Source organism: Chiloscyllium punctatum, chromosome 1 (genome assembly GCF_047496795.1).
Source record: "Chiloscyllium punctatum isolate Juve2018m chromosome 1, sChiPun1.3, whole genome shotgun sequence".
NCBI lineage: Eukaryota > Metazoa > Chordata > Chondrichthyes > Orectolobiformes > Hemiscylliidae > Chiloscyllium > Chiloscyllium punctatum.
The window spans coordinates 99,760,551-99,783,728 of record NC_092739.1 but is presented as its reverse complement, the minus strand read 5'-3'; the positions used below and the strand labels follow the sequence as shown (position 1 = coordinate 99,783,728).

General features: G+C 39.1%; 1 protein-coding gene across 1 annotated transcript in view; it reads left to right on the top strand.

Annotated features, from left to right (window-relative positions):
- Positions 1 to 23,178, top strand: part of LOC140479312 (sodium channel protein type 9 subunit alpha-like) — a 173,767-nt gene that overhangs the window by 52,743 nt on the left and 97,846 nt on the right. The window contains exons 5-8 of the mRNA XM_072573248.1: positions 834 to 1,019; positions 10,852 to 11,019; positions 14,815 to 14,994; positions 20,156 to 20,411. Coding sequence (XP_072429349.1) covers positions 834 to 1,019; positions 10,852 to 11,019; positions 14,815 to 14,994; positions 20,156 to 20,411 — 790 coding nt within the window. The remainder of the gene's footprint in view (positions 1 to 833; positions 1,020 to 10,851; positions 11,020 to 14,814; positions 14,995 to 20,155; positions 20,412 to 23,178) is intronic.

Genomic DNA, 23,178 nt, shown 5'->3' with positions numbered 1-23,178 from the left:
TGGCAACAAATTTGGTTCAGGTGGGAATTCCGTGCCCAAAGAATAAGAAGTGCTTTAATTCCTGTTTATTGTCACAAGTAAAATGTGTAAAGTATTGTTCACATTTTTCAGTTTAATAATTGTAAGATTTATTAGTATTGACAAGGATTCTTTTATCAGTAGCAAGATTGACTAATAAGTAAAGGGCTGTTTCAGCCCAGGGATGTATGTCTTTTGCTCTTTGGAACATCAAGGCATTTCCCATGTTCTGGATAATAATTTCTGCAAGAAATTTTTAATCCTTCCTGGACACAGAAGAGATATCAGAGATTAAACCTCGTGAAAGCTCATCTGGTGTACATGGCTTCACCAGAGCTATCAGAACATGCCGTGTGTTTAGGAAGCCAATAGTGTAGACCCCATGCTCAGACCAACACAACAATTCACTGAATGGAAAAGTAGCAGGTAACTGGTGCAGGAAGATCATGAATCGCAAACACCTCCCCAAATACAGCATGGATTCATTAACTTACTATATTTGTAGCCACATATCGATAGTCTGTGACATATTGTAAGATATTATCATTGAATAATTTAATAGCATATTTATTTCACTGTTAAACTCTTGCTAGTAGTGCAAAAAGAATTGCTGAAAACTATTAGCTGCAATGTACCCAATTTCTTAAAGCGTCACCAAAATAGCAAAGTAATTAATTCCATATGAACATACATCACACACAGCATTCATTATGATTATCATTTTATTAAAGGATGTTCAACACTTTAGCCTCTGTTGCATTTCTTAGTTTTATGTTTGTTGCTGACTCTCTATAACTGTTTCTTGTTTAATACAGGTTTTGTCAATTATTTTTATAATAGAAGCTATTCTGAAGGTGACTGCACTAAATCCCATGCCCTATGTGAGGAATGGATGGAATGCATTTGATTTTATTATTGTTCTGCTGACTTGTTTAGAATGGATACTCTCCACAGTAAATATTCCAACACTTAAACTTTCCATGATACGATCACTAAGAATGGTAAGTACAACTTTTGACTCCATGAAAAGTTCACACATTTGCTTTTCTACATTTGCACTCCATATGTGATGGCATTGAAAATGTTATAATATTGATCTGTGCGTACATTTTAAAAATACACACTTTTTTCGTGTTTGAGTATCTTTATCTATGCATGAATGAAAATTACATTGATCGCATCATGCAACCCAGATCTCATTGACAAACCTCATGTAAGAAGCAATTTCTTGACCTCTTAAAGCCTTTTTCTTCTACGTTGGTTGCAACCAAACTGTCAAACCTTCCCAGATGCCCATTATTTCAGGTAAACAGCAAAACTCTCCATGGTATTGTGTGTCTACCTACAGCAAATGGACAGCAGCAGTTCAAGAAGACAGCTCACCACCACCTTCTCAAGGGCAACTAGCAATAGGTTATAAATGCTGGCCTGATGGTTCCTGGTGAAGGGCTCTGGCCAGAAATATAGATTTTCCTTCTCCATGGACGCTGCCTGACCTGCTTTTCCAGCAACACATTCTCAATTATAAATTTTGGCCAGCCAGCGATGCTCACATCCATGAGTGAATAAACAGAAAGAGGGCAGCAAGATTTTCCAACCTACATTTTGTGGCCTTTAGCGTGTTTTTAATGTTGATTTGGCCATTTTAAAATTGTTGTCAATTGCTGCTGCTGAGCGTTGCTAGTGGAATGACTAGTGTCTGTGGATGTGGTGGAAGAAAAGTGGATTGTTTTGCCGTGGATGATGTCAGGTTTCTTGAATATTGTTGGAGCTGTACTCATTAGGAAAGTAGGTGTGTTCCATCTTATGTCTTATAGCTGGTGGATCACTCCCACAGCATCACACACTGCAAGAGCTTCCCTTTGATCCTTCTGAACCAGAAGACATGAACCAACTTTCAATAAGAATGTTTTCGGGAGTTGATGAGATCCCATCTGCAATATTCAAGTATAGAGCAACTAACGTGGTTAGGAAACTCATCAGTGTCTTTTGTTGAATTTGTGCTGCATGGCTACAAGGAGATCTCTATAACCAAGGTCTAAAAATGGAAAAGGGGCATCTGTGATAGTCATTGTGGAACATCAACATGAGGAATACTTCTTCCAAGGATTATTATTATTCAGGTTGTCACTCACCTCATTGGCTCTATGTATCCAAATCATAAAATGGTTTCCGTGCAGGCCAGCGAACAGTAGACATGATCTCCACAGAACATCAAGTTCATTAAAAGAATGTATATAAAATAAAGACCTTGATATGTGGTTCATTGAACTGACCAAAGCCCCTGTAAACCTGGCAACTGTGTGACTCTGGTTCTGTCCATTATACACTTCCAGCCAAGCTCTGGCAGCCAGACAAAGATTTAAACACAAAAGTGCATATTCATTTCAAGAGGTTCAGCAACCTCTTCAAATTGTAAATCTCATGGCTTGCAGCAAAGTTACCCCAGTGAACCCTTGTTTATGAATGATAGCACTCTTACAGCACATACTCTGGAGGAAATTCAATTTCTTGTTGATCACTTTGCCCAAGCCTCAGAATACTTTGGCTTTAAAATAAGTCTGAGGAAGACAGCAATCTTGTCTTAATCTTCCCCTGAGCATGTACTCAAAGATCCCACAGTTACTATCAACCTCATGCTCCTTTGTTCAGTAAAGAGGTTTTGAAATCTTGGGAGTATCATCTCAAAAAACACAATACTGGATGCTGCAATCAATCACTTGCAGACTTTGGAACAAGAATGGAGTTTGTCTCAAAATAAAGATCAAAGTCTACCAAGCAGTGGTTCTTACATCATATCACTCCCATATGTTTCCGAGAGTAGAGCAACCTACCTGCATCAAAGTGTTGGCTTTGAGACTATGCTGATTAGAGGTCAGTTTTACTGGGTCAGTCACAAGGATTTCTGTCTCCCAAAGATAGTACTTTGTAGCCAGCTGAGCACAGGAACAAGGGATGCCCAACACTTAGAGTAAAGAAACCTGAAAGCCAATCTTAGTGCTTTCAAGCTGCATCTGAATAGGTGGAAAGAAACAACACTGGACAGATCCAATCTGAGAGATCATTGTCATCAAGCGATTTCAGCATTAGAGGAGAACAGAATCAACTGCCTTTTTGGACAAGTGATTGCAGCAAATAAACAATGTCTCCATCCATCCCGCCAACACTGACTTCACATGTGGTGTTTACGATTAATTATGCAAATCGAGACTTGGCCCACAATCACGTATGTGACAACATCAAACTTGACTCGAAACCAGACTTTTACTTCTTTGTTTTGCTGAACACGTATTTGTCAAAGTGATGAGAGAATCCATCAATAACTTTATAAGCTTGATTTTCAATAAATAATCAGAAAACATGACTTAGGAAAGGCATCTAAACCTAAGTAACTGGCAGAGAAGAAAGCCAGCCAAATTTAGATTCTACTTAGAAAATCTCCATAAACATCGGTCCTCTCCAATTGCTGAATTTGCATTACTGCCTGACCTGTAAAATTACAACCATGATATTAATAACATTTGTGCATAACAAATACATTTTTGCCATTCTGTGATAATTTCTGATATATCTTTTATTTTCATCCTTGTGTTTTGGCGAATAAATTCTATAATAGCACAGTCATGAATTTCAACCAATTTACTGAATTAATTGGGAAGAAGAAATTAATCAGACCATGTTATTTTATTCTGTGCAGCCAGATCAGGAAATAGGATGAAAGAATAACTAAGATAATGTCACAGTGTAACAGTTGTGAACTATCAGGAAGAAAGAATGGCTGGGGGGCTTTTCTGAAAATAAAAAGAGAAGATAACGGTTTTTCCAGTTTTTAAAGGCTAGCATAAAGCAAACATTTTTGTCTTATGGTGGAGGGGAATATCAAAGTGGGAGCTATAAATATGAGATAGTCACTAAAACAATACTTCAAGATAAACATTAATACACAGAATGGTTAGAATTTGGAATATGTTTTCCCATGGAGTAATTGAGAAGATGAGTTTGGATGCCTTGAATGGGAAGATAAATAAATAAGGGAGGGAGAAAGGAATGGAAGGTGATATAGTTAGTGATTAAGGAAGGAGGGTGCATGGAGCCCTGGAAAACACTTTACACATGCACATCACGCTGACAGCAGTAAAACTGATAAACCTTCCCTCCAAGAAACAGTATTAGCATCCAGCAGCACCCGGCACTGCCACTGAAGTTTAAGTTAAAATGTCACAACTCCAGGTTTTCATCCAACAGGTTTATTTGTAAGTACTAACTTCCGGAGCAGTGCTCCTTCTTCAGGTAGCTGCGGAGCAGGACTATGAGGCACAGAATTTATAGCAAAATACCACAGTGTCATGCAACTGAACCGATATATTGAACAAACCTAAATTGCTATTAAGTCTTTCATCTTTTAGAATTGGTTACAGTTTTGGTTCATTAATATGTAAACCCCAGAATTTCCTTCAAATCATATTCTCAAGATAACTTAAGGTTTTATAAAAAAAGGTGACAAGTCAGTGCAGATAATGCATCAAAGGTGTGAGGTTAGAGTTTGTCTGTATCCCAATTTGAGTCAGACTGGTTCTATTTACAAAGTAGGAATTTATAACATGTTACATGGATTGACTGCCTGCAGATTGTGTGCTTTTTGAACAAAATAGAATGTATCTACAATCACAACTCTGCACCTTTTTTATAAACCTTTTTATACATGTTTTTAACAAAACCTTAAGTTATCTCGGGAATGTGATTTGAAAGAAGTTCTGAGATTTACATATTAATACATCATGTGAGTTGCATGACATGCTAATCTTTTGCTATAAATTCTGTGTCTTATGATCCTGCTGTACTACTATGTGATGAAGGAGCAGCGCTCCGAAAACTAGTATTCCCAAATAAACCTGTTGGACTATAACCTATTGTTGTGTGATTTTAACTTTGTCCACCCCAATTCAACACCAGCACCTCCACATCACTGAAATTTAAAACAAAGTTCAGCAGAAATGGCAGCTCTGTTCCCAGACTAAAGCAAGTTGACAGAACAAATCAATAGACATGTGAAAAGCAGGAAGACCAATTGGCACAGGCCAGTACAGACAAACACGGGCAGCACGGTGGCACAGTGGTTAGCACTGCTGCCTCACAGCACCAGAGACCCGGGTTCAATTTCCGACTCAGGCAACTGACTGTGTGGAGTTTGCACTTCTCCCCGTGTCTGCGTGGGTTTCCTCCGGGTGCTCCGGTTTCCTCCCACAGTCCAAAGATGTGCAGGTTAGGTGAATTGGCCATGCTAAATTGCCCGTAGTGTTAGGTAAAGGGGTAAATGCTTCAGCGGGTCAGTGTGGACTTGTTGGGCCGAAGGGCCTGTTTCCACACTGTAAGTAATCTAGTCTAATCTAAAACCATTGAAACATTGAGAAAACCTGAAAACATGGAGATAATGGTCTCCAGTAATAAGCAAAGCTAAAAGGCATCCACTCTCCTATGGTAAGCGAGTTTGGAGAGTGCAGAGCAGACAGACCCTAGCAAGAGGCAAAACTGGCAAAATGTAAGGCAGACAAACCCCAGCAGTATGTGCACCTCAGAACAGGCAGACTCCAGCACTGAGCTAAATCAGAAAAACTCAAAGCAGTTGGACCCAGGGGTGAGGTCAACTGACAAACATCAGCACAATCTGCTGCAAAATAATCTTGTGATAGAGAAGAGCACTACCTGAGCTGCTCCATCTCATGCAGGACCCAGTCTAGGCCATACAACGGCACAATCGATTGCAAAGATTCGAATGCTTCAGAGACAATACAGGCCTTTCACACAAACCAGACAGACATGACTGCACTGGTTCAGAATTTATTATTTGTGAAATACATGTAACAACACATAGACAATTACAACAATGGCTACTTGGGAGAATCAATCATCTGAGATCAAATCATTGTGGTGGTTTTCTGTCAATCTTCCTGCATTCCAGATTGGATCTCACCTTTATTGAAATCAGTGCCATTGCCTTGGCAGTGAGATCTGTAAAACCTGAACAAACACTCAATTAGAAAGAAACAAGATCCTTCAAATGACCAGTTCATGGAGTTTGTACAGTTCCTCAACTTCTCGGGTGTCCAGTAACACAGAGGTACAACAGGACAGGGCACCACAGCCAAAGTACCTCATGTTTCGTTTCTTGTGACAACAGAACACATTGGTGCAAAGTTTATGCTACCACCAATGTGAATGGTCATGCCTGCAAGTGAAGGGGGTATACTGCAATGAAATGCTTCCACCTTCAAACTACAAGTCTGCAGCAGGGACTCCTGGATCTTCCAGTATGAAATAATTAGAAAACTCCCAGCTTTCTGAACAGAGTTAATTTAGATTACAGAGGATTTACAGAGCACAGAGCTCTTTATCAATGGACATAATGCAGAATTGGAAATTAATATGGGAGCAGCAGATTCAACTCTATTAACTGCATTAACTGAGACCAAATCTCCCCAAATGCAATGGAGTATGCCTACACAACTCAAAGGGGAATCTCATTGAAGATCTTAGGCTGATTGACTGTGACACTCTGGCACAAGAGATAAGAAATTTCACAGTCCTTCAAAATCAACATTACTGTTTGATGAGGAGAGACACCTGTGGGGCATTCGTCACTCACTGGAGCAGAAACCCAACTGGGTAGAGCCCCTATTGACAATATCTGCACCATCAGCCTCAGTGAAATGTTCCAAATGATACAGGGAACTGAGAGATGAACATGCAGACCACGGCATCACTACTACTAATAATAATGAACCACAGCTGGAGACTCTGAATATCACGTTATTCTTTGAAAAGATAGTGCATGGGGAGAGCTGCCAAGACACCTCAGAAATAGTACAACACAGCTTTCCAGAAAGGCCAGGAATAGGCCCTTGCGTAACCAGCTGGTCTGAAGAACAGACCAGGCCACAACTACTGAGGAATCAACAAGAGCAGGTACCAATCCAATCCAGATTTTGACTTGAGGACATAGGTCTCTGGAATACCAGTCCATGTGAAGCTAGAAACATATGGAGACAACGGCAATGGTTGTGTCCAATGTAGTGATCCAGGAGAAACCACTTTCAGACAATACAATGAATATGACTGATCCTTGGAAGACCAGTTAATCACGAAATCCAGCTGAGAGCAATATGTGAAAGTAGAAAGCTTGAAAATATCACACAACTAGAAACTTCTCCAATATGATCCAGATGTCTCAAAGTAGAGGCTGACAAAGGGGATGGAAGAATTTCTGCAGAACCCTGCATCAAACAAAGGAAAGCACAGGAAGGGGATCCATACAAACTACTTCAGGGAAATACATCAAAGGGCTACCCAGAAGACCAAGTTTTAGACAAGTGCAGGTGACATATCTTCTGGGGAGGTCAAGGCACAACCTTGGTAACAGAGAGCAGAAGAACTAACCAGTTCACCAGAAGACATGAAGGGGGAGATCATCAAAGCAGAGGCTGTGACAGAAGCAACTCACCAACACTAGAGGATCTCGCAACACTCCACAGAGCAACTCTGCCAAAGAATTAGTGCATGATGCATTAGCAGGAGCCTATTGAAGATGGCTTTCAGCTATCCTTGCACCAGCCAACTGATACTATGGCCAATCCATGCACAAACTGGACTGGAGTATAGCTAGCCAGATTCAGCCAAATGACAATTGCGGGATCATAACAAACAGTTCATCCTATAAGCAGCAAGGCATTCCATTATGGGAATGCTCTTCCCTAAAGAAAAAGTAATGAACAAAAAAAAAGCATACAAGCAGGACACAAGCTGACTAACTTTCAGATGAGTTGATAACACAATCAGCAATTGAACCGTCTCCATGTGACTTGGTGGGGAGGGGACTTGGACACAGACTAATGAATGAAATAGCAAAAATACATCTTGGTCCCCCATGACAATGCTATGGTCAAGAAAGCACCCCAACGCCTCTACTTTTTCAGAAGGCTAAGGAAATCCAGCATGTCTGCAATGACTCCTACGAATTTTTTCTCGATGCACCACAGAAAGCATCCTATCAGGATGCATCACAGCTTTGCATGGCAGCTGCTCTGCGCATAACTGCAAGAAATTAGAGTTGTGAATGCAGCCCTGCCTATCACGTAAACCAGGTTTCCTTCCGTTGACTCCATCTATACTTCCTGCTGCCTCAGGAAAGCAGGCAAAATAATCAAAGACACCCTTCCACCCTCTTCCATTGGACAGGAGATACAAAAGATTGAAAACATGTACCAAAGATTCAAGAACAGCTTCTCCCCCATTGTTATCAGATTTTTGAACAGACCCCGCATGTATGAAAATTGATCTTTCTCTTCAAGTTCGGTGTAGCTGTAACATTATATTCTGCATTGTATTCTATTACCCTGATGTACTGATGTTTAATTTGCCTGGATACCCACAAAACAATACTTTATACTCTATCTCTGTACATGTAACAATAATAAATCAAATCAAATCAAATATTGGGATACTATATAAGAATATAGATTAATTCTCACGCTAAAATAAAGCATGAACTATTAATCTTTAAAATCTCATTACCTAATCATTGGACTGTGGTTTCAGGAACAGTAGTTAAAATCCTTAAACTAGCTGCTATAGTCAACTCAATTGAAAATAGTCAAGTGCCACAGGAATTTCTGAAATAATGTCCAAATGTTGTGGCTTTAACTGTCTACCACACCCTATAAAGGATATCCATGACAATAAAATTCATCTCTGGGATATCTAGTTTAAACTGAGGCTTTCAAGTGTCTCTGGTGGTGAGACTTCCCTACTAACTATTGCTGGAATGAGAAAAATCTTGTGAAACTCATTCTGTGCAGAGGAGTTAAAACCCCCTATCTTCATAAAAGGATAACTGAGAATGTCTGACAATGGATCATCAAAACACTTCATCAAAAATAAACAGTCCATATTGTGAGCCAATAGCCAGTATCCACAAACAGAAACCCCTCCTGTGGAAGCTCTGAATTTGTTACAGAAAGCAGTAATATCCATAACATTGGAAATAAAGACTCCTCATAGAATTGAGATCACCTTTCTGTCACTCCGGAATTTTTCAAATGAAGACACTATCTCTGCTATAAGTTGGAAATTATGGCATGGAGAGAATATAAAACTAAAATGAAACTAAGTGCCACAAGACCAACCATTCTGGAAAATGGAATAATTGCTGTCTGAGTTCAAGAGGACAACTGCTCAGCCACAATCCCAATAGATTGTCAAGATCAATTGTAAACCATGTAATTCCTCTACCTGAGGATTGTGACTCCTTTTCAATTCCACCTCACCTCACTGCACACCTTGTTCACTTGTCTGCACACTAGCATGTACATATGTGTGGGTGTAGCTGCAGGTCACAGAATCCAGGATGTGTTTTACCTTTTTAGTAAGGTTCATACCGTATCCAAGTGAGTTTACAATAAACTGACTTCTTAATTTTGTCGGGCTGGTCCTTCAGAATTTTAATACATGTTCAAAAAAACACATCTGTTAAAAAAAATCAAAGACACCAAAACAATAAGACATAGGAGCAGAAATTAGGCCATCCAGCCTTCTCCACCATTTAATCATGGCTGATAGGTTTCTCAATCCCCTTCTACACTTTCTCTCTGTAACCCTTGATCCCTGTTGATACTCAAGAACCTATCTATCTCAGTCTTAAATATACTCAATGACCTGGCCTCCACTGCCTTCTGTGGCAATGAATTCCATAGATTCAACACTCTCTGGCTGAAGAAGTTTCTCCTTCTCTCCATTCTAAAAGGTGTTCCCTTTACTCTTCTCTTTATAAAGCTCAGTTGTACCAACTTCAAGTGTGAAAAGACAGAAGTTTTTCACCACTCCAAATTTAGATTTAATATAATGAATAGAAATGTAAACAAATTGGGACACAGTATTGGTCTAATGGGCAATGTCATAATTTAAAAATGTAAATTTTCAGGGATAGAATAAAGAGCTGGGCTGAAGGGCAAGGAGCTGTCAATAGGACAGTTGATGACATCACCAGCAGTGATGTCAGATCATGTCATTTTCAAGTGTCAAAACGCTTACTCTAGATGGTCATGTATGAATCACTCCCTACCTTGTATTTGATATATATATAGTTCAATTGTTCTGGCTTAAAAAAACTGCTCCACCTCCATCTCTAAGGAGGCTGAGAATAATAAACAACAGCCTACCAGAATGGTGGATTGGCCTGTTTTTTGTGGTAAATTTAATGTAAAAAACCCAGATAGAGGATTGTGCTTTACAGAAGATGGCATTCATCTTGGACTCTCTAGAGGAGCAAAATGAGCAAAAACATTTGTGACTTGTAGACCTCATAGAGTTGTAGTTAAGTCTCTGAGGCGATCACATAGAAAATTAGTTGCTTACAGAATCCATTCAGCCAGCAAAGTGACAAACCAATCTGTGATGGAATTCCAACTTTGTTTCCCAACCCATCTGTTGGATTTCACATTGCTTCTATTTAAATAATCATCTCATCTGGATTAAACATGCACACATGTGTGTTCTCCTTCAGTTCTTTATTGCTTTATGCTAATACCAAGATAATTATTTTCTGGCAGGGATATCACTGGTGTTGCATTTTGAAAGCTTCATAATGAAATGGATATGCATGGCATATTCTGCGCAAGTTTTCAGTTCACTTCGTTAGTCATTGAAAGCTATGAAATTCCCAAAGTATTTATTTGGCCAAATCAGAAAATTATAATGTTAATATGTTTTTATTCATAATATATTGTGAAACCTCTCAAAATTCTAACTCTTCTGAATTTTGCTATTTTCTTTTAATATCAGCTTAGAGTCTTCAAATTAGCAAAAAACTGGAAAACACTGAACACATTGATCAACATTATATTCAAATCTTTAAAAGAGATGGGAAATCTGACACTTATCGTCATCATCGTGATTTATATATTCACTGTAATAGGAATGCAGCTTGTTGGACATGACTATGAAAATAAAGTAAGTATGTTAAAACAATGACTTATTTTGCTCCACTGTCAAACGAGGCAATCGTTCTGACTCCGATAATAAATCTGCAAATTCCATTGCATGCTACAAATTTACCCAAACTTCAATTAAAAATGGATTCCAGGAAAGTAATTTTTTGGATATATACTGCTCCAGAGATATTCCATATGGTACAGAGAGAGCTGGTCTCATACAGCAGCCTCAAATGAAAACATCACAATGACATTCCTATGCAAATATATTCAATCAAGGTTAGTTGATGAGTTGCAGGAGGTAGTACTTCACAAAGCAAAAGAACATGACTACATAAGACTACACAGAATATAAAGCACACAAACAGGAAATTTGAAGAGCGTGGCGCTGGAAAAGCACAGCTGGTCAGGCAGCATCTGAGGAGCATGAGAATTAACGTATCGAGCATAAGCCCTTCATCATTCCTGATGAAGGGTTTATGCTCAAAACATCGACTCTCCTGCTTGCCATTCTTTAACGCTAATCTCCAGCAGCTGCAGGCCTCACTTTCTCCTAAACAGGAAATTTGGCTCAACCAGTCAAATCAGAAGGCCATTGAAAGTTACTCTGTCTGTGTTGTGTCATTCTTCAAGATTTTCTAGTACAGAGTCACTTTCTGTACAACTGTCACATCTGCTGCAGACACAATGCACCTTTACCTGAAGCTATGTGAAGCCCCGTTTTAAGCAGTGCAGATTAGTTTTAAGTGACAAAACCATTATTATATAGGCCTTCATCAGTAATTAATTCTGACTCATTGAAATGAGCTGACAGCATAAAGTTGGTATTCTACCTACATTACAATCAATGTGCAGGGTTTAATTGCACTCTGGGGGTATCAAATTTGCTACATCTATTCAGGGGTCCTCATTTAATATTCACTCCATGTCTTCTTTCCTGCTCTCTTCAAATACTTGGCTTTCACTGCTTAAAGTTCTGCATGTGTCGGCAAACCTCAGCACCTCACCTCAATGGCCATTCTTTGCATTAAGTTTTGACAGATATTTGACTGCATAAAAGCTGGAGACTGAGAGCTTTCTAAAAGAAATGATTTGTTGTGATGAAGAAATAAAAAAAGTTAAAAATCACTTAACACCAGTTTATAGTCCAACAGATTTAATTGGAAGCACTAGCTTTCAGAGCGCCGCTCCTTCATCAGGGGGTTGTGGAGGACACAATTGTAAGGCACAGAATTTATAGCAAAGGTTTACAGTGTGATGTAACTGAAATTATACATTGAAAAATACCTTGATTGTTTGTTGAGTCTTTCATCTGTTCGAATACCATGATAGTTTCACCTCTTTCATATGTAAATCACAAAACTTTTTTTTAAAAGTTGCATTTTCAGGTTAACTGTAACAATTGGTGATAGCTAGACAATATGTTGAAGGTGTTAGCCCCCCTGTGTTCTCTGTCTGTGCCATAATGTTTAGCCTGATGCTAATCTAAAAAGTGAGATAATAGAGTCTTACATGGATTCATGCAGTTTTTGAGCAAAGAACAATGTAATTCAGCAAGTACAAATGATCCCACTTCCTCCAGACGAAAGAGGCAGCCATGGGCACACACATGGGCCCCAACTATACCTGTCTTTTTGTCAGCTACGTGGAACAGTCCATCTTCCATAGTTATACCGGCACCACTCCCCACCTTTAACTCCGTTACACTGATGACTGCATCGGTGCAACCTCGTGCTCCCACGAGGCGGTTGAACAGTTCATCAACTTCACCAACACATTCCACCCTGACCTTAAATTCACCTGGACCATCTCAGACACCTCCCTCCCCTTCCTGGGCCTATCCATCTCCATCAACAGGAACTGACTCAACACTGATATCTTCTACAAACCTATCAACACCCACAGCTATCTGGATTACACCCCCTCCAACCCTACCTCCTGCAAAGAAGCTATCCTTTATTCCCAATTCCTCCGCCTCTACTGCATCTGCGCCCAGGAGAACCAGTTCCACCACAGAACGCACCAGATGGCCTCCTTTAAAGACCACAATTTCCCCTCCCACATAGTTGATGATGCCTTCCAGCACATCTCAACTATTTCCCACACCTCCACCTTTGAATCCCACCCCTCCAACTGCAACAAGGACAGAACCCACCCCACCCCACCCCATCCCCACCTCCCCAGTCGTCACGTTCCACACCACCAACTTTCATATACATCACATCACCCTCCGCTATTTCTGCCACCTACAAACAGACCCCACCTCTATCCACTTTCCATATAGACTGTTCTCTCCGGAACTGTCTCATTAGGTCCACACGCCCTAACAACCCACCCTCCCCTCCCAGCATCTTCCCCTGCCACTACACGAATTGCAAAACCTGCGCCCACACCTCCCGTCTCACCTCAGTCCAAGGCCCCAAAGGAGCCTTTCACATCCATAAAAGTTTCACCTGCACATCCACATGGCATTAACTGTATCCCTTGATCCCGATGCAGTCTCCTTTACATTGGGGAGACAGGACGACTACTCACAGAGCACTTCTGAGAACAACTCCGGGACACCCGCACCAACCAAACCCACTGCCCTGTGGCCGAACACTTCAATTCCCCCTCCCACTCTGCCAAGGATATACAGGTCCTGGGCCTCCTCCATTGACACACCCAACCACCCGACACCCGGAGGAAGAATGCCTCATCTTCTGCCTCGGGACCCTCCAACCCCATGGAATCAATGCGGATTTCACCAGTTTCCTCAATTCCTGTTCCCCCATCTTATCCCAGTTCCAACCTTTCAGCTCAGCACCGCCCTCATAACCTGTCCTATCTGTCCATCTTCCTTCTCACCAATCCGCTCGATCCTCCACTCCGACCTGTCACCTTTACCCCCACCACCATCCATTTATCACACTCTCAGCTGCCTTCACCTCAGCCCCACCCCCCTCCCATTTATCTCTCCACCCCCGAGTGAAGGGCATTTGCCCAAAACATCGAGTCTCCTGCTCCTCGGATGCTTTTCCAGCACCACAGTCTCAACTCAGCTGATTGAGTTCACCCTGCCATTCACTGAAATCCTGGCTAATCTAATAAATCCTCAATTTAAGACTACTTTGTGTGTCGCATGCCAGTGAGGCTAGGAATAGAACACATTACATTTAAATACATGGCTAAATAGCTGGTGTAGGGGGGTAGGTTTGAGTATGTGGACCATTGGTCTGACTTCTGGGGCTGGTGGGACCTAAAGTGGAAAATGTCCAAATGAAGCAGAATAATCATATCACAACATCAAACATGCATACTAACCCAATTACTTTTATGAAACAATATCATAAGTAGAAAGAGCTCCTAATTAGTGGCAAAATGGAGGATTTTCAAAACAGTATTGAGTTTCTTTTGGTAAGAGGCAGCCGAATCTTAGAGTAATTGTACCAATTCTACTTTGTAAACATCTCAAGATCACTGTTGGTGATATTAGTATATCAAATTTTAAAAATGCTTCTACGTTGTCATCAAGACTTAATTCCACAAGAGAATTAAAGGAACGTCACTTAACCAGGTTTTATGTTTACTGACTAGTATTAAAAATAGCCATATTCTTAGGCTTATAGGAATGGTTAACAGAACACAGAATAGAAAACAATGATTTTTCATGGTTCCATAGGTTGTATAGTATTTCATAACTCGTTTTGACTTTAACAAACCAGATTAAGTAAACTTTTCTCACACATGGAATAAGATGAGTATTACTTAATTACCTACTCTACAATATTCATCTGTTTTGTTTTTCATATGACATTATATTACCTCATAGGAGGCATTTGAAGGCAATCAAATACCAAGATGGAACTTCAGAGGCTTTTACAATTCCTTTATAATGGTCTTTCGAATTTTATGTGGAGAATGGATTGAACCATTGTATGATTGCATGCGCTGCTCAAAGATGTACTTTTGTCTACCACTGTTCCTGCTTACATACATAGCTGGAAACTTTCTGGTAAGAACACTTAATGTGTCAATTCAGATTATATCAAACCTGTTGTCTTTTCCCATGATATTGTTAAGACATTAGTATTTACAAAAAAGGAATGCTTTCCAAAAACGCAGAATACAATGTTTTATATATACACAATATATCAGTATGTTAAGCTACAACTAACTATGGATCTGATTTTTAAATTCTAATTAAAGGTGTAGAATTTAAGATTTAACATGAATATTATTCATTTCTTATTCTTCTATATTCATTAATGTAATCTACAGTCACATTCAAAATTTATAATTGTTTTGCATATATTTTACAAAATGTTGCAATCAACACAGCAACTGTACTTCATTTTGGCTAAAGAACTGCAGGGAGCTTTTCTATAATACAACAATTTTATTTATTTAGTGCCCTTTGATGTAACAGGAAAGTTCAATGGTGCTTTGTTATGAAGTAAAATTTGAGATCATAAACACATTTTCAGACAGATGGTCAAAAGCATAGCCGAAGAGATAAGTACGAAAGAGTATCTTAAAGCAGTGGTGCCCAAGTGTTTTGCAGTGGTGGGCCACATAGGCAAGAGCATAACCTTACAAGGGCTACAAAAATATATTTGGGAAAATTACACATAATTGGAAAAGCTTTAAAAATACTCAGTTTTTAATGTCCATCTGTTTGAGCTCAGGTCAATGAATGTTTAAGGTATTAGTGGATTTCTTTTTGCTCCCCTATGTATATGACCATTTCTTTAAAATAATTTGATTGTTAAGACAGCTATAACAATGTATTTTACAGCATATACAAAAGTAAAAAGTATCTGCCTGATTAAAATTTGTCATCAAACAGATTTTGGGGCAGATGGTCAAAAACATGTAAAACTTGACCAAATGAGTCATCAAGGAGCAATAGCAAAATGAATCAATGGGAATCAGGAGGAGACTTCTCCGCTAGTTAGAGATATTGCTGCCATAAGTAAGATGGTTGTAATTGTCGGAGGTCAGTTATCTCAGCTCCGTGACATCTCTGCAGGAGTTCCTCAGTGTAGTATCCTTGGCCCAACCATTTTCACCTGCTTCAATAACACTCCCTTCGTCATTAGGTCAGAAGTCGGGATGTTTGCTGATGATTGCACAATGATTAGCATCATTCATGACTCCTCAGAAACAAAAGTAGTTCATATCCAAATGCAGCAATGCTTGAACATTATCCATGTTTGTGCTAACAAGTGGCAAGTAAAATTTGTACCATTCAAATGGCAGGCAATAAGCATTATCAACAACAAAGAATGTAACCATTGTCCCTTGACATTTTGTGGCATTACCATCACTGAAGCCCCCACTATCAAAATCCTTGGGATTACCATAAACTAGAAACTGAACAGGACTAGCCATATAAATACAAGACTACATGAATAGGTCACAGGCTAGGAATCCGACAGTGAGTAACTCCCAGCCTAACTACAAAACTGTCCACCATCTGTCAAGGCATAGTCAAGAGTGTGATAGAATACATTCCATTTGCCCAGATGTGTGCAGTGGCTCAGTGGTTAGCACAGCTGCCCCACAGCACTAGGTTCCCAGGTTCAATTCTAGCCTCTGGCAACTGTCTGTGTGGAGTTTGCACATTCTCCCCGTGTCTGTGTGGGTTTCCTCCGGGTGCTCCGGTTTCCTCCCACAATCCAAAAATGTGCAGGTTAGATGAATTGACCATGCTAAATTGCCCATAGTGTTAGGTGAAGAGGTAAAATGTTGGGGAATGGGTCTGGCTGGGTTGCATTGCGGCAGGTCGGTGTGGACTTGTTGGGCCCAAGGGCCTGTTTTCACATTGTAAGTAATCTAATCTAAAAAAAGGTTGATGCCATCCAAGACAAAATAACCTATTGTCATCACGTCCACTCTCTGCACCACTGATGCACATAAGTAGAAAGTCCTTCTTAATTAGTGACAAAATGGAGGATTTTTAAAGCAGTATTGAATTTCTTCCAGTGAGAGGCAACCAACTCTTAGAGTAGCAGTAGCAGCAATGTGTGCAACCAACAAGGTGCACTGCAAAAATTCACCAAGGTTCCTTAGATACCATCTTCCATATCGATGAATGCTTCCATCTTGAAAGACAAGGGCAGCAGATACATGGGAACACCACCACTTACAAGTTCCCCTCCAAGCTTCTCACCTTCCTGATTTGGAAATATATTGCCATTCCTTCAGTGTCACTACGTCAAAATCCTTGAATTCCCTCCTTAAGAGTATTGTGGGTCTATGTTCAGAACATGGACTGCAGCAGTTGAAGGAGGAAGCTCACCACCATCTTCTCATGGGCAATAATAAATATTAGCAACACCCATCTCCCACAAGAGAATATAAAAAAAACTTATCTGCATCCACTCTGTCTATCTCTTTAAGTATTTGTATCTTTCAATGATAACATCTCACATTTGTCAAAATTCTAGAGAGTACAGCATCAGTTTTCACAATCTGTCTTCATTGGACAATCTCACTATCTGGGAACAAGTCTGTTGAAATTTTGTTGAAAGTCTTCTCTTGCAATAGTATTCTTCCTGAGAAAAGGCGACCAAAACTGCACATTGTATTCCAATCTAACTAAGCTCCTATACAATGAAGTAAGACTTCACCACTCCTATGTACAAAACTTCTTGCAATAAAGGCTAACATTCTGCTAACTTCCTCATAGCTTGCTATATCTGCATTACTAATCTTCAGTAACGTACTGACAAAAACCATCCAGTTCCCTTTGTACATCCAAATTTTCCAATCTCTTACCAGTTAAGAAATACTGTGCATATCTGTTCCTTCTACCAAAGTAGATAGTGACACATTTTGTATTTTATGTTGCCCACTCATCAAGCTTGTCCAAACCTTTGTGAAGTCACTTTGCACCTTCCTCACAACAAAACATTCTGATTGTATTTCCCACAAATTTGAAAACATTATTTTGTCCCCATATCAAATTCATATATTTATAGTGAACAACTGAAGCTCAATTGCTATTCCTTGAGGGCTGCTCCCTCATTACAGAAAGACAACTAGTGGTGGTTTAAACTGAGAGTCACCTTGCCTCAGGTGGGTCCTTATGGTGATCTCAGCTGGTCCAGGATTCAAGTTTATGTTGTTGGCATCATACTGCATGGAAAACCAGCTATGTAGCCAACTCAGTTAACTGACCCCAACTGACTCTTCCTTTACAGACTCGCATTCATCTCAGCCAAACCACTTGTTGCAGTTGTGTAGAGCACAGCCTTGCAAAGGCTGTGATTCACATTCAGTAACATGTTGCACAAGCCCCCAGCCCTGTCCATGCATGGGAACTTTATCTTAAGGAAACAGCAACTGGAAGGATTTCATTGGATACATGCTCAATCGCATTCAGGGACTTGCATAAAGGAGTTGTCATTCCATGGATGGACAAGGTGGTCTTTGGCTCAAACCAGCCATCTTTGGAAGGCATATGGTCCTTCAAATGAAGGAAGAACCTGCAAGTTATATACAAAAAAAAACTGGCATTATGGAATGATCCAGGATGTCTGGAGCAGATTTCCAAAATGCCTGTATTTTTTATAACTTTTCAAAATATGGTAACCATAATATTAGATGAGTTGAACATCAGCCAAGTGAAAGTATTTGTGATTAACAAAGACATTGTGCTCACCAATAGTGAATATAGTCTTTAGTGTCCTTGGAATGCTTCAGCAGATGTCACAGCTCACAGCAGATGACAGTGTTCTGGGATCATTCTAATTTGGTCATGGCATGTGTTGCTCTTATTTGGAGGACATTCCATCTAGAAGACCAAAGGCTGTGGGTTTTCTGCATTTTTTCCACATTGTGAGTGGACCTTTGGCTGGATATTCTACATATAACTGTTCCACATCTTGTGGAGGCTGCTGCTGGTCCTGGGCTCCCAGACACGTGTTCCTCATCACTTTCTGTGCTGTTCATCGTGCTGAGGCCATAGAGCTGATTATAGCTGCTGTGCCTGGATCCATTCATGATAGCTTCAATCAGCCTGTGGCAGATTATTGGAAACAAAGCAACTCCTTATCAATTTGATCAGTCAGTAGTCGCAGTAAGCACAAGTGACAGTTTACCGTGGTTCATGGAGGCCTCTGCCAAAAAGGACAATAGGATGCAACTACATGGATCTTCAACATAACAGACCTCATTCAAATGTAGTCTGCATAAGCCACATCATGTATACGTAGCAGGAAATTGCGAGTAATATAGGACCACCAACACCTTCTCACAGCATCCCCCCCACATCACTCAAAGAGCACATTGTGAAATACTGACAGTTCAGTTGTCAAGAAAGCATCTCTGGTACTTTATGCAGCCTGAGATCTTGGAATATGTTTGTGAATTGTGGAATCAAGGCTTTGCAACTTCAAAGCTTGCTTGAAAATATTTCTGTTTCACAGAGATTACTGGAATTGTTTGTAATGATCAATGTCATGATCAAGATTACTTCTGGCCAGGATTTCTATTTCACATTGATGGTCACTGCCTAAGGTACACATGCAGTATTTTGCAATCATGAATATCTTTGACCTGAACTGTGTAAGTTCCTGATTAATGCAATTCCATTTGGACGGTTTTACATCTCACAAAAGTACAGCCTCCTCCCTGAGACAAAAAAAATCTGTTTGGCTGATGAACATCATCCAATTGGCTAGAAAGGCAGTGCACCATAAAGATGGATATTGGCCAATGATTTAATGACTGAAACATGGAGGTTATATCTCCAGAAAGAGATTTAATTACAGTTAACAATTTTAATCCCTACCCTCAACATTGTTTCGAAGAAATTAATTTGCTAAAAAGCCAAGCAAATGATTATGTATTAGTGATATGATTTATCTATTCCATTTATGAAAGCTCAGCCATGCAACATTTAACCAAATGGTAGATGCACAAGAGTGACTTAGAATAAAGCATTGCATATTATTCATCAATTCCATTGACAAAGAACAGAAATTTAAGTATTATTGTCATTTATTTATATATTGGCCACAGCTGAAGAAGAAAGATTAGATTAAATTAATATCATCAGTTGTTCTTTTGAAATAGCCTGAACTGTTAGTAAGGCATTTTGTGAAATTTTATATTTTTGTCATCACGAACACCAAACTGGTTTTACATTCCTCAATGTTGTTCTGCAGGTGTTAAACTTGTTCTTGGCTCTTCTTCTCAACTTCTTTTCTGGGGATACACTAACTGCAAATAAAAAGGAAGAAAAAACAACTCCATATAAAGATTATATTAAGAACTTCCTGCTTATGCTATCTTGCCGAAAAAGAAATAAATCATCTTTGGGCAAAATACAGCCAGATGACCAAACGGATACTTCAGAGACAGACAATGCTCACTTTTCTAATGATGTCCCTTTATCAGACTGCAATATGAAACATCAGATGAGTAAGTATCAAAAAGCTTTATATGTCCACATTTAAGCACAAAATAAATTGTACTCTTTTAATTAATCCTTTGTTGTAGAATAAGTATTGCAAATATGTTTAAATATATTTGGTTAAAGCCTACTATGGTCTGGGTCTGAGCAAAGTATTCATTTATATGTATTCCTATGTTCACCAATTCAAGAGAAACATTTATCAATAGCTCAGTTAAGGTAGCAGAGGAATGCCTCACAAATGTAGCCAACAAAATCACACATGATTCCTAATTTAAAGTTTCTATCCAGTAGGTTCACATTTAGTATATTTCATGTATTCCTGATTGGCACTGAAGTATATGAATGATAAATACCAAAAATAAAAATGTGCAATTTGTGGATATATAGAATAGTAGAGCACAGAAAGAGGCAATTAACCCCATCATGTCAGTTCTGATTCTTTGATAGGGCTATCCAAATAATCCCAATCCTTGTTTTCTCCCTTGGCTTTGAACTTTCCCCTTCAAACATTCATCCAATACTCTCTTGAAGGTTACTGCTTTTACCACACATTCAGTACATTCCAGATCACAACAATTCACTGTTTGAAAAAAAAAGTTCCCACACTATGTTCGCTGCCTCATCCCATCTGGATCATAAAATGTAGATCTTTTCTCCATTATCCTGTTGTCCTATATTCTCAATTTGGCTGTTGCACGTTATTAACATAGCTCCAAGAGTCTGAACTTGTATGTATTATTAATAACATCTGCAACTTCCCATTTGAAGATACAGATAAAATCAATTTTAAAATGAATGTTACCAGTAGAGAAATGGCTGATGGAATTTAATCTGAATGAGGTGATGCATTTTGGAAGGGCTAATGCAGGAAAGAAGTATACAACAAATAGCAGAACTCTTAGCAGCATTAACATGCAGAGGAATCTAGGCGTACAGGTCCACAGTTGGCTGAAAGTGACAACACAAGCGCATAAGATGGTCGAGAAGACGTATGGTATACTTGCCTTCTTTGGTTGGGACATAGCGTATAGAAATTGGCAAGTCATGTTGCAGTTGTACAGAACTTAGTTTGGCCACATTTTCAATATTGTGTACAGTTCTGCTTGCCACACTACCAGAAGGATGAGGAGGCTTTGGAGAGAGTACAGAAAATGTTTGCCAGGATGTTGGTTTATTTGGAGGGTATTATCTATGAGGAAAGATTGAACAAACTAGGTTTGTTTTCTCTTGAATTTCAGAGACTGAGGAGCAATCTGATCGAAGATTTCAAAATTATAATAGGTATGGGTAGAATGGATTTTCAGAGACTTTTTGCCAGGATAAAAATATCTATTACTAGGGGAACATAGGTTTAAGGTAAAAGGGAAAATTTCTAAGGGGACAGAAAGTATTTTTTTACATAGAGGGTGGTAAATGGCTGAAATGCACTTCTAAAGGAGTTAGTAAAAGCAGATACAACAGCAATATTTAAGAATCACCTTGACAGGACATAAGTAGGCAGGGAATAGAAGGATATGCGCATATAGAGGCAAAAGGATTTAGTTTAGAGCCAAAGGACTTGTTCCTGATCTGTACTGTTCTTTGTTCCATGTTAATATAAACACTATAACCCCATTTACTTTGAATAATCATGCATCTCTTAAAGTTAACATACAGCACAGCAAATTTGATTGAATTTTTAGCAAGATGAAATAAAAAGATTCACTTGACATCCAGTTTGTGCCTGTATATAAAATAAACTGATCCCTAAAAATGTCTTGGGCTTCATACAGGTATGTAATCAGCTGTTGTGCGCTTCACACCAAACATCCATTAGGTTTGCTGACTATAATAACCCTCATTACAACTACTACAATAAACCTCATTACACCAACTAAAATCACCCTCATTGCACCTACTACAATAACCCTCATTACACCTACTACAATAAACCTCATTACACCAACTAAAATCACCCTCATTGCACCTACTACAATAACCCTCATTACACCTATTACAATAAATCTCATTGCACCTGCTAAAATAACCCTCATTACACCTACTACAATAAACCTCATTACATCAACTAAAATAGCCCTCATTACACCAACTAAAATAACCCTCATTACACCTACTACAATAAACCTCATTACACCTACTAAAATAACCTTCATTATACCTACTATAATAACCCTCATTACACCTACTAAAATAACCCTCATTACACCAACTAAAATAATCCTCATTGCACCTACTACAATAACCCTCATTACACCTATTACAAAAAATCTCATTGCACCTGCTAAAATAACCCTCATTACACCTACTACAATAAACCTCATTACACCAACTAAAATAGCCCTCATTACACCAACTAAAATAACCCTCATTACACCTACTAAAGTAACCCTCATTACATCTATTATAATAACCCTCATTACACCTACTAAAATAACCTTCATTATACCTACTATAATAACCCTCATTACACCAACTAAAATAGCCCTCATTACACCAACTAAAATAACCCTCATTACACCTACTAAAGTAACCCTCATTACATCTATTATAATAACCCTCATTACACCTACTAAAATAACCTTCATTATACCTACTATAATAACCCTCATTACACCTACTAAAATAACCCTCATTACACCAACTAAAATAGCCCTCATTACACCAACTAAAATAACCCTCATTACACCTACTAAAGTAACCCTCATTACATCTATTATAATAACCCTCATTACACCTACTAAAATAACCTTCATTATACCTACTATAATAACC